This window comes from Macadamia integrifolia, chromosome 13, assembly GCF_013358625.1.
Source record: "Macadamia integrifolia cultivar HAES 741 chromosome 13, SCU_Mint_v3, whole genome shotgun sequence".
NCBI lineage: Eukaryota > Viridiplantae > Streptophyta > Magnoliopsida > Proteales > Proteaceae > Macadamia > Macadamia integrifolia.
This window is the reverse complement of record NC_056569.1, coordinates 17,953,438-17,969,006: the sequence shown is the minus strand read 5'-3', so window position 1 is coordinate 17,969,006 and position 15,569 is coordinate 17,953,438. Positions and strand designations below refer to the sequence as shown.

The 15,569-nt window shown below is 37.3% G+C and overlaps 1 protein-coding gene across 1 annotated transcript; it reads left to right on the top strand.

The window, feature by feature from the left end:
- The first annotated feature begins 3,576 nt into the window (after positions 1–3,576).
- On the top strand, positions 3,577–14,682 carry LOC122059549 (aspartic proteinase-like). The gene is made up of 14 exons (XM_042622388.1): positions 3,577–3,736; positions 4,112–4,492; positions 4,615–4,675; positions 5,270–5,364; positions 5,460–5,572; positions 5,768–5,936; positions 6,024–6,063; positions 6,450–6,514; positions 12,133–12,246; positions 12,390–12,454; positions 12,746–12,905; positions 12,986–13,105; positions 14,091–14,179; positions 14,426–14,682. The coding sequence occupies exons 2-14, from the start codon at positions 4,118–4,120 to the stop codon at positions 14,508–14,510; spliced, it is 1,551 nt and encodes a 516-aa protein (XP_042478322.1). The 5' UTR covers positions 3,577–3,736; positions 4,112–4,117; the 3' UTR covers positions 14,511–14,682.
- The last annotated feature ends 887 nt before the right edge of the window (positions 14,683–15,569 follow it).

Sequence of the window (15,569 nt, the reverse complement as noted above, 5' to 3'; positions counted from 1 at the left end):
CAAATCATTTGAGGGCTGGGAGGGCTTGGACATGTATCCTCAGGTGTTGGCAGGTGTTGGGATATGTGTCCAAACCCTCCCAACTCTTGAATGGTCATTAGAGGCCAAAGTCGATGGAGAAGATCTGAATCTGTTCAACATACAATTGATCAGGTTGGCTTCAGACCCATTCACTCCTTATCAATTTGTACTTGCCCATAGGCCACATCGCTCACGATTCACAATAATAGATGGTTAAAAAGAGAACGGTCGAAATATGTCACCCCCAATTCCAATTAAAAAAAAAAGAAAAATCTTGGATCGATATCTCAATTCCAGCCGATCCGATTCCTTAAAGCCTGACTCCATATATTTGATACGCATCTAAGATTGTAATTATATACCGGTGTACACTTACTTAAAAGGGAGAGGGTTCCTTGAGTGAGTAAGTGGCATGAAAGAGTACAACAATGAAGTGCTGAGAAACAGTACTTTATATTGAAAGACAACGAGATTATTTTATGTGAAAATTAGAGAGATAAAGACATAAGTGCTAGCTTACCTATCCGATAGTGAAGCCCTGACGCAATGAAATTGGACCAAATTAACCCAAACTAGCCGAATCAAACCAATCCAAATCTTATTGGATCGATTTCAAATTGAGATAATGTGAATCAAACCCAAATCAGATCACAACAAAACCGATCAAAATGAAAACGAAAACTTATACCAACTTGAAAATCATTTAAGAAAAAAATATATCTCATATGTTTTATATACACGGTTAAACCGAACTAAACCTAATATCACACCGATATGAAAAAGTGAGTCCAAATTGAACTGAAACCGAAATCGACCAGAACCAATTCTTCCCTTATTAATTTGATTTTGGATTCACCCATTCTCACACCGAAATCAATAAAATTAAATTAAATCAAAACCAAACCGACCCGAAAGAGTGACACCCTACTACCGGACCCGGCTCAGAGATCCTTTTCCCAACTTAAAATTTAGAAGTGACTGAAAGGTACAGGATGTGTAGCGTGTGAGTTAACATAAGTCCACCCTTAGTGGACACGTGAGGGTCAGTTTCTTACCAAAAATACCAAAAAAGTAATGGGTCACTTATAACGCAATGGACTATATAAGACATATGCTTGAGTGTAGCTAAAGAGAACGTTCTCCGTCTACCTAGGCCCTTTAGATGGTTCCTCATGTTCATCCAACGGTGCTAACATAGACTAGTGGTTCCCACAAAATCATACTACTTAACACAGCATAACATTTCTCTTTCGTAGGTATCAGTTTTATTTTGATTTTGGGTACCACGTCACGAATTTTTTTCAAAAGATTCCAAAATCTAAGAATTAGGTTTTTTTTTTTTGCGGTGTGGGGCCTGTGGGCCCGGGGAGTTGGGGAAGATCCTTTCCTTCGATGTTAAGGCTTCTGAGGATAAAATATAGAGCAATTTACATCCTTCCTCTGTATTTTATTCTTATTATATTCCTTTCCTTATATTTTTAAAAATTACATCCATCGCCCTTGTTGTATGTTAGATTTTACTAATAGACCAACTCCGTTAAGTTTGTACCGTTAAATTTATCCACTATTTTTATAATACCCATATTACCCTCTTATAGTGCGATTTTACATTTTTACCCTTAAAAATATCCCTTGAGAGTTTCGTTCCCTTTCATCAATGGAAACTCATCCGGAGATCTGTGAGATTTAAATTCATGCTGATGTCAAGCCAAGCCTATGGTGGTTTATCAGCTAATCACCAAATGCTTGGTGAAAGAACATTCCACCTTCACTTTTAGCAAAGTTTCAAACGAGAGAAACAGAGAGATGATTGTTGTTTCGAAAGAAAGTGAAACTCTATTACACGGCCTTCCTTTCTTGTCATTTTCTCTCCTTTTCTCTCATGTTTTATTTTCTTTCCTTCAATTCAATTCTTCTCCTCCACAAGCTCGACTAGTGAGAACCATGTAGCTTTTTTATATTTTTTATTGGGGGTAGATTTTGTGTTTTTTGATCTGCTGTTTAATATTGATGGATTTCATTGAATTAGAGGCAATCAAAGGCCTTTGTTGCTCATGGACTGTGTGATTGGCTTCCAAATCCAAAGCTTCAGCTCTAGCGATCCCTTTGAGCTATCATGTGTTCCATGGATGCAATTCAATGAGCTCCCTCTTCTCCATTATGATCCTCTCACCTGTAATCGTTGCGGTGGTGTCTTGAACCCTTATGCCCTTGTCGATTACAAGTCCTGCCTCTGGGTTCCTCTTTTGTTATTAAAAAAATCCATTCCCTTGTTTTTATGCTGGAATCAAGGAGTATAATTAATGAGCACTCACTATTGGCATCGCCGTCATCTTGGTCGGAGATGGTAAAGACCTTATTCACAAACGTTAGGTTTTCACTACCCTATATTGTCCTTTCAATTTGGGGGAAGTGGTTTGAGAGAAAACATAGGGGTAAATTAAGTATTTAATTTATGGTTGAATTACAAAAGGTCAAAATTGTCTTTTACAATTCAAAACTAACACCACACTAACAATGTTAGGGGTGTCAATCGGTTGAGCTGGGACGGCCTTGATCGGGCCAATCAGGTCTAGCAGTGTGAAATCCTTGCACTGTAAACACCCCATTTACTTAAATGGGCCTAGATTTGGGGGGTATGGTACGGTTTGTAATCGGGCCAGTAGATGTCAGGCTACCTTAAACAGGCCTTAAACGGGCTATGAGCCTATTTAATTCTAAACGGGCTCTAAACTTGCCTACCCTAATATCATTTTTTAAAGGGGTTAAACTATTGGTTTTAAAACTACTAGAGAATAACATTCACAATTCTGGAACCAAGGGAATCATGTCTTTAATAATTGAACAATTGATAACAATTGAATGTCCCATTTAGCAAGATCTATATATACATATATCCAAGGGAATCATGTCTTTAAAATATAATATAAGTTGCAAGAATTACACTAACTTTAACAATTGAATGTCACATTTAGAATGTGGATATTTTAGTCCTATATATTTTTTACTCATATTTTGTAGTATTAGTGGTCAAATAGGTATTTAGGCATTTTTTAAGGGGGTCGGACCGGTCGAGCTAAATAAGTCGGTTCTAGCGGGCTTCTTAAGTGAGTCAGGCCGATCAGGCTCCCGACGAGCTAGTGGCCTGTACCGTGAACGCCCGTTTAATAAACGTGTCAGGCTGAAATTAAATGGGTCGATTCAGGTCAGGCCTTAAGCAAGTTGGGCTTGGTCGGGCCTACCGATGCATGCTCAGGATTGACACCCCTAAACAATGTAATCTGACAAGGGAGGTGGATGTAAAATCTAAAAACATAAGGAAGAGAGAAGTAATAAGAACAAAGTACAGGGGAGGGGATGTAAATTGCTCTAAAATATAACTCTCACTGAAATAAGAACCTCGTGAAGGAGGTGGTGGGATAGAACTGTAGGCGTGTCACAGCTAGGATTTAGTTAGTCATCGACGGTGTAAAACAGGTTGACTAAGGAATCCAACGGCTAATTTCGCGTGAATCGACTGTGTGAGTGTGAAGAAGACTGGTAGCTAGCTGCGCCGAGAGGCACTTGTCTCTGAAAAGGTAACATTTCAGTTTCTCTCTTCCTATTTATCCCTTTCTTTTTCGTCTCTCGCTTCATCCTTCTCTTTCTCGCCATTTCTCCCTTTTCTTCTCTCTTCGTTCTCATCTGCAGCTCTGCAAATCTGATCTTCCGATAGGTAAGTGACGGTTTCTCCAGTTAATCTGTTATTCTCAGTTTTCTTTTTCCTGTGGATTTGATCGGTTACCGTATAAGAATGTACGATGATCTTCACTTCCCTTCGCATAGTTATGTTTTTCGTTGTGGATTGATGTCCAACTGCTTTCTTTCCTTGGTATCTGTTTCTAGCAAAGAATTTTAGTCTTCTATGGAGTAGCAGCGCATGATTTTCTTCTTATGTTACGGTTCTTAATTTTTGATCGGTGTGCAAAAATGGAAATTCATTTTATAGTTTATGGAGTTCGGTTTTTACGTTTTTCGCTAATGATTTTACTCTGTTGAATATCGGTTTGATGTTCGTTAAACAATGACATTGATGATTGTGGATTAACAGGTCAACATGGGAACCAAATGCAAAGCAATCGTGGTTTCTATATTCCTGTCGTTTGTTTTGTTGTTCCCTCTGGTCTTTTCTGCTTCTCAAGATGGATTGATTAGGATCGGACTGAAGAAAAGGACATTGGATCCAAATAACCGGGTTGCTGCACGGATTGAATCTGAAGAGGGGAACTCTTTGAGGGCTTCAATCAGGAAATATCACCTCCGCGGTAACCTTGGAGACTCCGAGGGCACTGACATAGTTGCGTTAAAGAATTACATGGATGCTCAGTATTTTGGGGAGATTGGTGTTGGGACTCCCCCTCAAAAGTTCACTGTGATATTTGACACTGGAAGTTCAAATTTGTGGGTGCCCTCTGCCAAGTGCTACTTCTCGGTGGGTTTTAATTTTCTGTCTTGTTGTTTGGAACTTCACACTGTTTCTATCTTTTGAAAGTTTGGTAACCTTTGATTTTGGTTGGGAAGAAGAAATTTTCATGATTTCGTGTTTGTGCTTAGGTTGCTTGCTATTTCCATTCCAAGTACAAATCAAGTCAGTCAAGTACCTATGAGAAGAATGGTTTGTTCTTCTCCCTTACTCCATCCACGCACCTATGCAGGTTCTATTATTCATATTGATAGCCGTAAGCATATTTTTTTAGCTTGTGAGGCTTGGACTCAATTATTATGTGAATTGTTGGGGAAGCATGAATAAATCACTATAATTATGGTTATCTGGGTCCTTTCTTGGTGGAAAAAATGTGAATTTTTTTTTTTTCTTTAGCTGATGATATTATGAGGTACCCACTATGTTGTTTTGTTCCTTCTTCATGATGTAGTCTTGTAGCCATAGATGCTCTTGCCTATCTATGACCATATTGGAAGCCTTTTCTATGGCATTATTTCTTCTTTCTATTAGCTTTCTTGTTTATTATTCAAAGTAAGTGTTCTCTCTATTTTCGGATACCTGTCTCAGTAAATTTTCCAACCTTTCCATTTCACTTACCAAAAATTATATATATATATATATATATATATATATATTTTGGGTGTGCATCTGAAGTTCAATTCCCTCTTATCCTCACACATCCCTTTCACCTAGATTTTCTTCTATAGCGTTAGAGTACTCTTGAAGAACATATTATGAAAAAATATGTTCTTATCCATCACTCAGGGAAACCGGCTGAGATTCAGTATGGGACTGGAGCTATTTCTGGTTTCTTTAGCCAAGACAATGTCGTGGTTGGTGACCTTGTGGTCAAAGATCAGGTAAGTTCTAGAAAATTTTCATATGATGCCCAAGCTATTAGTTTCTTTAGTGTTTTGTTTACTCTGGTATTCTCTTACATGTGATTCTTTGCCAGGAGTTTATCGAGGCAACTAGGGAGCCGAGTGTCACATTTCTGGTAGCCAAGTTTGATGGCATACTTGGACTTGGATTTAAAGAGATATCTGTTGGGGGTGCTGTCCCTGTCTGGTATGCTGGTGTTCTCTTTGCTATCTAATGTGTGATGCTTGACAATTGAGTGCGTCGTCTGATCATGATTTTTTGTCAATGAGTTTGTTCTCTTTTTTAAGCTTCATCTTAGAAATATATTTGCGGCACCATATCGTTTTGATTAAGTGAATTTGGTGATGTTGATTTTGAGCTGACAAACTACAAATGGATTAGGTACAACATGGTTGATCAAGGGCTTGTTAAGGAACCTGTTTTCTCATTTTGGATTAATCGAAACACACAAGAAGAAGAAGGGGGTGAAATTGTGTTTGGAGGGGTTGATCCTAATCATTACAAGGGTGAACACACATATGTACCTGTGACTCAGAAAGGCTATTGGCAGGTAGATTATCCATCTATGCCAAGTAATGAAATTTACATGTCCGTTTCCTCTTAATTTTCTAATCTAAGTGTTTACAACTTTCCTCAGTTTGACATGGGCGATGTCCTTGTTGACGGAAAATCAACTGGTAATCGACAAAAACTCCTGTTTTCCTTTGTATTCGATGAACATCTCTCTCTCTCTCTCTCTCTCTCTCTCTCTCTCTCTCTCTTATATATATATGATGATGATGATGATGATGATGATTGTGCATGTGTGTGTGTGTGTGTGTGTGTGGTGGATAATTATATATTTTATTATAAAAGAACAAATGGTGCACCCTGCCCACAAGCTGAAAAAGACATTAGGACAAGAAACGAAGAAGGCCTCTTGAGTATTTAAAGATTAGTCTATGATGGCTAGGATTGCATCCCAATTGGCATTGTTCTGAGTAGGAGAATCTGATATCAAACTGTGTCCTCTGTGTGTCCTACTACTTTTCATGTGATCTTGATTAACTTTACTGGTTTACAGGATTCTGTGCTGGTGGTTGTTCGGCAATTGCTGATTCTGGAACATCTTTGTTGGCTGGTCCAACGGTATGTATAAGTCTTTTGGACTACGTATGTGTTAGCATAGTTCCATTTTCGTTCAAAATTGTTACCAATCCAGCATACGTGCAGCTGGTGCTTGTGGCCTAAGCTATCATTGCGTGGAAAACTACAGTCCTGAGAGGTGTCACACCTTAACCTAAAATGGGGTTTCTAAGAATGTTTGTCTTGTCACGAAGACAGTCACTTCATGTCAGATTTCAAAAGAGAAGTGCAGATACAAAAAGCACAGTTGAAACTCTGAATACACATCACAGAAAGAAACACCTAAAACATAAAACAAGTATTTTTCCAAAAGGCCACCCTAGCAAAGAAGTGATTCTCACTGGAGTGTAAGTCCTATATAGGGTATGCCTCTATGCATTTGCTTCTTACCATCTCATCTGCAAGGGAATCACTTGACTTGAGCCTTGACAGGAATGAAGTATTTTAAAGCCGACAATTGGCTTTCTTGACAGATGGGTGCATAATGTTAGACTGCACTGGACCGGTGCTGAATTGCTGGGAGATCTCTTGTGCTCCATTCTAATTTAAGTTTGAACGTTGTAGACCATGGTTGTCATAGAGACTAGGCAACCCAAGGCATTGGAGGGGCCCGAGGAAACAATATATGACTTTATGTAATAGAGCAATGGTAATTTTAATAGATTATATTTATATACAACATAGAATCCATATCAATGCAGTATGATATAATTATGCTAATATCAACCTAATTTGAGCAAATTAACATATGATAAATAAATCATAAGATATAATATAAGCATATTTATCAAGAACCAAAACAATAAACATAAATCAACGTAAACTCTTGAAGTTTTAATAAGGTGTGTTTTCACCTTGAACCCAAGAAAGAGCCTCTAGGCCTAGGTGTGACAGAGACAACTATCCTACAGACATCTTTAGACAACGAATTTTGTCACCCCCCGGCAATGATGACAATATGAAAAATTACATTTTGGACATTTTAGACTTGGAGAATTTTCAAGCTTAGAGTAGAAAATGACCATTTTTCCTCTATAAACTTTCAAGAGAAAATGTTTTCAAAAATTGGAATATGATGTTGTGGATTATTGTCGTTTGTCCCCTCAAGTCGGACATTACACTTTGATGCGAGAACTATGCGAATCGACGCCCGATTCTCTCTTTCATTATATGATCCGGGTCGCTACTTTATGCATATTTTCGTAAAGGATCTTGGTCGAGACCACAATCGTGTCTCACATCATTTGATAGTGCTCAGATTGAGCTTTCTAACGACATATTACACGTCGAATTCTGACTAACGGTTTGAAAGATATAACTCCCGAAAGTTGACTCCAAAGTTCGGTATCAGATTCCATTCCGAGCAACCAAGGAGTGCCACATGGCGTCCAAACCCCTTTGTCCAAAAGCAAACATTTTTGGACAATTCTCTCTAGTTTTTTAGTCCCACATCGGAAATAAGAGAGAATTGTTTCAGGTTCCAAGGCTATAAATATAGCATTTCCTCTCTTTCAAGAGGGAGGGGGAGAAAAATTGGGAATTTGGGAAAAAGGATGGCCTCATCAAGGTTTTGGTTAACTTCTTCCCTCCAAAATCAAATATTCTCCAAGTCTAAAAGTTTAACACATTAATCATTCCTTGAGCCGTGAGATCTAGTCCGGTTCGGTTCAATTTGGGGCTTGAAGCACAGGGGTTATCTCTCCTTATTTCTTGATTAAATCCAGGTTTAAGGTATTTTTCTTCTCCTAATTGCAATTTAGAACTAGTTTGTCTAATTTAATAGATTAAGTTTTAATTTATTAATAATTGTTTCATTTAGATTAATTAGGTTTAATTAGTTTCAATTTTTTTTAATGTGGTTTATTAGATATAAATTGGTTTATTTCGATTCAGTTAGGTGTATTTAGGTTTAATTAGTTAATTTAGATTAATTAGGTTTAGTATGGTTTATTAAATGTGAATTGATTGATTCCGGTTCAATTTAGATTAAAGTAATTAGGACGGGGAATGACATAATCAAAATTCAACCTAATCTAATAGATATTCTCTTAGAAAACAGGGAATGAAGTTTAGATATGTATGCTTTGAAAACACTCTTAACTCAAACCTGAAATAGTGCATAAAAAAAAATAATAGAAGAAAACAAGAACTTAAAGAGCAATAAAAAGGGATTAATGAAACACATAAACAAAGATCAGAGATCACATAATGATAGGCCACGAAGGAGAAAGAAGGTTGTTGGAATGTTTTCAGCCACATGGAAAAGAAGAAGAAGAGAAGAGAACTGAGAAATGAATGAATTACTACCACCGACGGTTGCTGGTTCGGAAATGAGAAAGGAGAAGGTGAGTGATGTCGGCCATGGAAGAAGAAGAAGAATAAGTATGGTTTAAGGAAGAAGAGGCTGATGGAAAAGAATGGGTTTCAGGTCGGGTTTCAGCAAGAAGAAAAGGGAAATGAAAGAGGAAGAAGACTAGAGAAGGGAGGTGGCTGAGAAGTGAAAGGTTTTCTACCACGATGGCTGCTGGTTTGGAAATGAGAAAGAAGAAGAGAGAAAGGAGAAAGGAGAAAGGAGAAAGGAGAAAGGAGAAAGGAGAAAGGAGAAAGGATAAAGGAGAAAGGAGAAGAAGAAAGAAGAAGAAGAAGAAGAAGTTGCAGGTTTCAGCCATGGAGAAGAGAAGGAGAAGAAGAGGAGGAAGGCGGCTGATTTTCTGCTACAAGGAAAAGAAGAAAGAAAGGAAGAAGAGATGGGAGAAGAGATTAGGGCTTGAGATCCTAATCTAAGGGTTCATGTCTAAAGAACAAAAAACCAAAAATAAATCAAATCAAACATACATATTAAGTGAGTATATTAAGCCACAAATAAAACCGATTAATTGAATCAAAATATAATAATAAGCGAAAACAAAACAAATTAAAATGAGAAAAACCGAATTCGTAAAACCAATGGATTAGACCCAATGACCCAAATCAAACTATGTTGAACCCAGTTAAGACAAAATAAACCCAATTGAATCGGAATCAATCAATTCACATTGAATAAACCATACTAAACCCAATTAATCTAAATCAACCAATTAAACCTAAGTACACTTAATTGAATCGAAATAAACCAATTTATATCTAATAAACCATATTAAACCAAATTGAAACTAATTAAACCTAATTAATCTAAATGAAACAATTATTAATAAATTAGAACCTAAACTATTAAATTAGATAAACTAGTTCTAAATTGCAATTAGGAGAAGAAAAATACTTTAAACCCAGTTTTAATCAAGAAACAAGGGAAGATAACTATTGTGCTTCAAGTCCCAAATCGAACTGAACCGGACTAGATCTCCCGGCTCAAGGAATGATTAATGTGTTAAACTTTTAGACTTGGAGAATATTTGATTTTAGAGGGAAGAAGTTAGCCAAAACCTTGATGGGGCCATCCTTTCTCCCAAATCCCCAATTTTTCTCTCCCTCCCTTTTGGAAGAGAGGAAGAGCTATACTTATAGCCTTGGGACCTGAGACAATTCTCTCTTATTTCCGATGTGGGACTAAAAAACTGGAGAGAATTGTCCAAAGAGGCTTGCTTTTGGACAAAGGGGTTTGGGCGCTATGTGGCATTCCTTGATTGCTCGGAATGGAATCTGATATCGAACTTTGGAGTCAACTTTCGGGGGTCATATCTTTCAAACCGTTAGTCATAATTCGATGTGTAATATGTCGTTAGAAAGCTCAATCCGAGCACTATCCAATGATGTGAGACACGATTGTGGTCTCGACTGGGAACCTTTACGAAAATATGCATAAAGTAGGGACCTGGATCATATAATGAAAGAGAGAATCGGGCATCGATTCGCATAGTTCTCGCATCAAAGTGTAATGTCCAACTTGAGGGGACAAACGACAATAATCCACAACATCAAATTCCAATTTTTGAAAACATTTTCTCTTGAAAGTTTATAGGGGAAAAATGGTCATTTTCTACTCTAAGCTTGAAAATTCTCCAAGTCTAAAATGTCCAACATGTAATTCTTCATATTGTCATCATTGCCGGGGGGTGACAAAATTTGGTGTCTACAACATCATGTCATTGTTTCACCTATTCCTCCCCATCATTTTGTTTTTCAATTGCCATTTATTCAAATGTTGTTTTTTTTTTTTTTGGCATTCATATTAGAATGAAACAAAGATATTATTGAAGATGCGTAAATGTGAAGAAATTAAAATGGATAATCTTCTATCATTTTTCTTGTCAATTCAATTTTCAAAAGCTAGGTTTTATATGGCAAATGATAAGGGGAGAAGTTCAATAGAGAATTTTCTCTTTTCAAAAGATGTGAGCAGGTTTGGTTGGCAAAAGATGTTAGTAGGATCATCTTTTCTGACTCATAATTTTAGATTATATTATGTAACACTAATCAGTGCTAATCTTGCACTAGTGAGATCCGGTGGGAGATTAGCTTGCGACAGTATCACATGTAAGGACTAAAACAGATGTTCAAGGAATTTTAATAACAGAGAATTAAGGGTCAGATTCAGGCAAATTCTGGTCAAAGGTCCTAATTGGATGGGAGAATGTTGTATCAGAAATCAGGTTTGATTCAATGCTCAGGTCTTTAGGATCTGAAGTTCCCCTACTCGAAGAAGGAATTTCCTTATCTGAGAATTGATGGAAGGTTATAGAAAACTAGATTAGAGATTGATTTCAGTGGCAAACCAGATTAGAGATTGATTTCAATGGCAGATAGCATGTCTAATGATAGTCAGAAATCTGAGACCAGATATAGAAAACAGAATATGAAATAAGTGTGTCAATTGGTTCGGTTCAAGATACAACATGTGGAAACCAACCAATCCGAACTGAATAAGAGAATATTTTCCAAACCAGAAGATAGTTCGGTTTTTATTCAGTTCTTTATTTGGTTTCATATTTAGTTCACTGTTTGGTTTTGACCTGGTTTGTATTCAGTTTGGGCCCTATATTTGGTGTTTGGGCCAACTTTTTATATATTCACCGACAAAAACCTCCTTACTTGTTAGGGTCATAATCCACCAAACTTTTTCCAAACATTAGAAAGGAATAGAATTTAGCATCCACATTGATTAAAGCATTAAAAAACAATATGATTTATTCAGTTTGAAAATAGGTAATTCGGTTCGGTTCAACGGTTTTAATCATGAAACTGAAACCGAATAGAGAAAATATTCCAGATTTTAAAATCAAAACTGAACCAATTTATTTTGGTTCTATTCGGTTTTAAACATCCAGTTTCGGTTCTAAATTGACACGCTTAACTTGAAATTCGATTAAATTGAAACCAAACTTGTAGTGTATGAAAACAGGGAATCAGTTTCAACTGATTAAATTTTGTTGTTGTTGTTGTAGGAAGGTTAAAACATTATATGAAGCATAATTAAAGTCCAGTGTTATCTTTAGGGGAAGAGCTATGCTTTTCATGGATGGCCACTTCCATATCTTAGCTTTACACTTATACATACTTGCATATTTACACTAACCGGTGGCAAACTGAGACAATACATGTGCAAGGCTCTGCTTATTATGTGACGCCTTTTACACCATAGGTGTGGGCTTGATTGCCATTTTCTGTATTACCTTTGTTTGTAGGCCATTATTGCTGAAATCAATCGTGCAATTGGAGCCTCAGGGGTTGTTAGCCAGCAATGCAAGGCTGTCGTTGCTCAATATGGGGAGACAATATTGAAGTTATTATTAGCAGAGGTGCATACGAGTGTTTCGTTTCCCTTTTCCTCTCTCCTTGTTCAAGTTAACCAACTTATGGCTTTGTGATACATGTGAAGCTATCCTCCAGAATTCCCCAGGGAAGTTAACTATTATCTTCTTTCCTCTTATGTATTTGACAGACGAATCCGAAGAAGGTATGCTCCCAGATTGGTTTGTGTACTTTTGATGGAACTCGAGGTGTCAGGTGAGGTTAACCTTTGTCCTTCATTACATATGAAAAAACATTGTGTTACCATTTAATGGTGTGTTAAGGGATTGGGGTTTTGATAATGTTGTTTTTGGTAGAAGTCGTTGATATACTCCAACACTTCTGCTGAAAGCTTCTTAATTATTGTGTCGAAAATTTAGATCTAGGTTGAGTTTTACTGTGTTTGAGCAAAATTTGGCTGAAATTCTATTATTTATAGAAGTCTAGTTGAATATGTCAGTCCTTTTACGTGACTGATTAGTTTGACATCTGGATGTTGTCTTGCAGTACTGGCATTGAGAGTGTTGTGGATGAGAAGAATGGTGGCAAGTCGTCTGGTGTTTTGGGTGATTCCATGTGCTCTGCCTGTGAAATGGCAGTCGTATGGATCCAGAATCGGATTAGGCAGAATGAGACGGCGGATAATATATTGAACTATGTCAATGAGGTGAAGTAATGGTGCATTATCTCACCAAGTAATTCCTTGTTTAGTTGCGGACTGGCTGATTTCATATGCTGTAATTGCAGCTTTGTGACCGGTTGCCTAGTCCAATGGGAGAATCAGCTGTTGACTGTAATAATCTTTCTTCAATGCCTCCTGTTTCTTTTACCATTGGTGGCAAAACATTCGAACTAACTTCAGAGCAGGTACAACTTCATACTGAGTTTGTAATCAAATGTTTTCTTATTATTTTTGTTTTTTATCTTTTGATTTTACTGTTTTAAATTATATTAATGTAGGTAGTCATGGTATGATTTTTTTTAAATGCATCTATATTACTGTCAATTTAATGGAATTATTTCAATTGATTTTTACCATACACTGATACCATGAATTATCTTGTTTCCGTGCATCTCATGTTGTCATGAGGGCAAAGTTGCATCAAATCAACTTGCGTCTTCCTAGTGGATGATTGAATGACCACTCTGCATGTTGAAGTGGTTTGACTTCTATCCTGCTCTAAGTAGCTGTGGCCTTGCTTTGAGACCAAAGGAAACTTTTGGGTTATATCCCTTATAATTTTCTGTTCTGCATCTGTTTTAGGCTTGGAGTAAAACAAAGTAAAATAGAAATAACTGAGGTGAAAAAGAATGAGATGTCACCCATGAAATTCAACAACTTATATGGTTCCAGTCTTTGTAAACCCAGTGTGAGGCCTGAGCTTACAAGTTTCCCGTCTTCCTGGGGACTTTCACTGGGCCTAAATACCCATTTGACAAAAGAAATAGCTGTCTGCTTTTATATAATTAGTAGCTTCAAGGATCTGTTTTTGTCTGCTGCTGTTTTTTTACTTCTTTTTGCTCAGGGGGAATTACAGTCCATAAACCATTGAAAGGGGAATTCTAAATTATAGCCAATCTTGGCACAATTAGTTTTATTTTCGAACTAATAGAGTTCCACTTTATTGTTGGAACCCTGCAATCTGTTTGTTATGTTGTACTTGTTAAAAGATGAAGTGTCTTTCAGGTTATTTTGAATGGTCTTAAAAAAAAGTGTGGCCCATAACTGTTACTCTGTTTTTTCACTCAAGAAAGAAATTCAAATATATTTGGTTGGCTGAAAGAATGTGTGGTTTGTAATGCATGTGTGATCATGCTACTGTGCTCATATTTTCTTGTTTTTGGTCTTCAGTATGTCCTCAAAGTTGGTGAGGGAACTGCAGCTCAGTGCATTAGTGGATTCACAGCTTTGGATGTGCCACCGCCTCGCGGTCCTCTCTGGTACTTACATCTTCAATTACCTATTTAATCCTATCTCACATGTTCATAACACGGCCACAGTGTTGATGGATGGCTTTGCTAAAATCTGTCAATGAATTTGTTGAACTGAAAATGAGTGTAGGGAGCAAGTGGTAGATATTGCCATCTCTAACCAATGAGGAAATGGGAATGATTCACAGGCAATGAGTAGTAATTTTATTTTATTTTTAATATTCTACTAACGGTGATGGTGATTTTAAAATCCAGGATATTGGGAGATGTCTTCATGGGCCGCTACCACACCGTCTTCGATTATGGAAAGCTGAGAGTTGGCTTTGCAGAAGCGGCATAAACAACTCTACAATATGACTCTTTTACGTCAACCTGTTTCCAACCTTTCACACTTTAGAGGTTTCTGTTGAGGCTGTCCATGTGGAAGGTTTAGCCCTTAAATGAACACATGAATGTATATATATTTCTGGGTGTGACCTTGTGTCCTTTTATATATAACAAACTTTGTGGTACATGCTCTCATGTCTTTAAATTCGTTGTTGGCTCATGTTAAGATCTTATAGTATGCCCGGTATGTCTAAATTTGGCTATGACTGGTCCTGTGACCGCTGGTCCTCTGGAGCCCTGGATCTGTGTATGGGGGACTTTCAAGTTGGGACCCAGATCCTCTCCAGCGCGACCAGTGTGCATCCAATGGCTGGGCTGCACTTATGTGGGCACCGGTGCAGCCTGATGTTGGATGCGCATGCTAGACTCCGAAGAGGATCCCCTTCCTCCGAGTTGCTTTTCTAAGCCGTGGCTTTGGTACCTTCTGATGCTGGTTAACAATGTTGGTTAACAATGTGAGGAGTGTGGGCAAGATAGATATAGGGATTGGGTTCGGATCAGCTTGGCCAAGTTTACTTAGGATACCTAATTTCAAAATATATCAAATTAGATGATTAAATTTTACTTAACTTTGTAATCAATTTCTTTTGATTTGAAAAGAAAAATATTTTACATTGAACAGTATATTCATCAGATATGATACGAGTTTTTAATTGATTATACAATCATTTATAAGACTTTTTTTCTTTCCAAATTGAATCTATTTATCTTTACTTGCAATCAAATAGAGTATGCCCCCAACTTTTACCCTAATCCGAATTCGTAAGAGGATCCTTGAAAGTTGAAATTATGGGAGTGGATAAGGTTAAGCTATCCATCAATAAGTCTTAACTAACTTGAGATTTGTCATAAGGGTGTCAACTTAGTCTGTGTGGGAATTTATGAACCTTTGAGCTTTCAATCTTGTGTTGTGTGAGGCATTGGCTAGTGCAATGGTATGCCAGAGGTGATCGGAATCTTTCGATCGTCTAGTGGTGGAATCTGACTGTAAGGAACTTTGTGCCTACATCTC